Genomic DNA, 2,355 nt, shown 5'->3' on the forward strand with positions numbered 1-2,355 from the left:
ACGCCTCCACATTCCGACCGATCTGGTCGAGGAGGCATTTTTGGATCATGCGCATAAAGGTTGCTCCTGCATTCTTCAAACCAAATGGCATAGTGATGTAGTAGAAGCACCCGAATGTGGTGATGAAGGCTGTTTTTAATTCATCGGGGCCATATAGACGGATCTGATGATAGCCCGAGTAGGCATCAAGAAATGACAAACGCTCGCAACCCGCAATCGAATCGACAATTTGATCGATGTGGGGGAGCGGAAAATGGTCTTTCGGGCAGACCTTATTGATATGCTTGAAGTCGATGCACATTCGGAGTGACTTGTCCTTCTTGGGCACCATGACAACATTGGCGAGCCACTCGAAGTGGTGTACCTCGCGAATGAAGTTGGCTGCCAAAAGCATGGCCACCTCTTCTCCGATTGCCTTCCTCTTGTGCGCGGCGGACCGACGCATGCGTTCTCGGACAGGCCGAGCGGCGGGATCCACATGCAGTCGGTGCTCAGCCAACTCCCTGGGTACACCTGGCATGTCAGCGGGCTTCCATGCAAAGATGTCCCAGTTCTCACGGAGGAATTGGATGAGCTCGGCTTCCTATTTAGGATCGAGGGTGGTGGAGATGTTCGTCGGGGCAGTGGTGTCATCCGTCGGGTGGATGCTGACCTTCTTCGTCTCTCCCGCCGACTGGAATGCGGACTCCGAAGCTGGCTTCTTCGAACACAACAAGTCAGCGGGGTCGACTATCTTCTTGTACTCGTCAAGCTCGAGGACAGCCATCTGCTGATCGGCGATCCTCGATCCCTGCTGCAGACATTCCTCGGCCCGCTGTCGATTGCCTCTGATAGTGATCACACCTTTCGGGCCTGGCATCTTCAGCTTCAGGTACACGTACCATGGACGGGCCATGAAACGCGCATACGCCGGGCGGCCCAGAATTGCGTGGTACGCACTTGGGAAATCCACCACCTCGAACGTCAGCTTTTCCTTGCGGAAGTTCTTGTCGGAGCCGAAGACGACGTCCAACGCGATCTGGCCGAGTGACTTGGCCTTTCGTCCAGGGACGACTCCATGGAACTGCATGCTGCTCTCGCTAAGTTTGGACATCGAAATGCCCATCCCCTTGAGAGTGTCAGCGTACATGATGTTCAAACCACTGTCGCCGTCCATGAGGACTTTGTGCAGTCGGACTCGTTCCACCACCGGGTCGACGACTAGAGCCTGCCTCCCTGGGGTGGGTACATGTGCTGGATGATCCGACTGGTCAAAGGTGATCGCAGTCTGAGACCATTTGAGGAACGTGGGGTTGGTCGGCGTGGCCATGTTCACCTCCCTGTTCACCAGCTTCAGTCGACTCTTGCTCTCAACGTCAGCAAAAATCATCACTGTTGCATGGTGTTGAGGCATAGTTTATGCCTAAGTAATTTTGGTGATTGATGACAGTACCGTACAGGACTAATCGTGTGTGTCAAGGTTTCAGGTAACACTCGTCAACGGCACAAGACAACTCGTCTCCTCTCTTATGGAACGGAAACACGGCGCTCTCTATGATTCTCTTTATTTGAGTCATAGGAAAGTCGTACTATTAAGAGGGGATCCGTAGTGGAAAGGTTTGGGTGGAATCTATCTTTACACACGCACACGTCACAATTCTCCCCTTCCTTGTTTGGAGCGGCCCTCGCCTAATTCGTCTTGAGCATCTCTGCAAAATGGTCCCCAGCGGTAGTACCGCTGGTGCCAGCGGTAGTACCGCTGCAGCCAGCGGTAGTACCGCTGTCTGGCGGTAGTACCGCCGCTTGACAGCGGTAGTACCGCTAGCCAGCGGTAGTACCGCCCCCTGGTCAGCGGTAGTACCGCTCCAGGTGCCCTGTTCCACCTACCTAGCAGTAGTTCGTGGACGGACCCTTTTGCGAAGACTTTCCCGGCGGTAGTAGTGCTTATGCACTACCAAGGGGCCAGCGGTAGTACCACTGGTGCCAGCGGTAGTACCGCTGGAAGCCCCAGCGGTAGTACCGCTCTTTCCCAGCGGTAGTACCGCTGGATCTCGGGCAGAGAGTGGGAAAACGGTCTGATTTTTCCCCCCACTATATAAAGGGTTCTTCTAGCTGAGGAACCCTATCTCTTACCTCTCTAAGCTCCATTGTTGCTCCACAAGCTTAAAAGTGCCCGATCTCTCTCCCTAGCCAATCAAACTTGTTGATTCTTTAGGGATTGGTTGAGAAGGCCTAGATCCACACTTTCACCAAGAGAAAAGTTGATTCCCCCACCTATCCCTTGCGGATCTTGTTACTCTTGGGTGTTTGAGCATCCTAGACGGTTGAGGTCACCTCGAAGCAATATTCCATTATGGTGAAGCTTCGTGGTCTTGT

The 2,355-nt window shown here is 53.6% G+C and overlaps 1 protein-coding gene across 1 annotated transcript; it reads right to left on the minus strand.

Moving 5' to 3' along the window:
- Positions 1-835: 835 nt before the first annotated feature.
- On the minus strand, positions 836-1,156 carry LOC123443835 (the record flags this gene model as incomplete). Its single annotated transcript, XM_045120363.1, has 1 exon — positions 836-1,156. A coding segment is annotated over exon 1 (321 nt), but the record flags the coding sequence as incomplete, so codon positions are not given.
- Between the last annotated feature and the right edge of the window lie 1,199 nt (positions 1,157-2,355).

The sequence above is a fragment of the Hordeum vulgare genome, chromosome 3H (assembly GCF_904849725.1).
Source record: "Hordeum vulgare subsp. vulgare chromosome 3H, MorexV3_pseudomolecules_assembly, whole genome shotgun sequence".
Classification (NCBI taxonomy): domain Eukaryota; kingdom Viridiplantae; phylum Streptophyta; class Magnoliopsida; order Poales; family Poaceae; genus Hordeum; species Hordeum vulgare.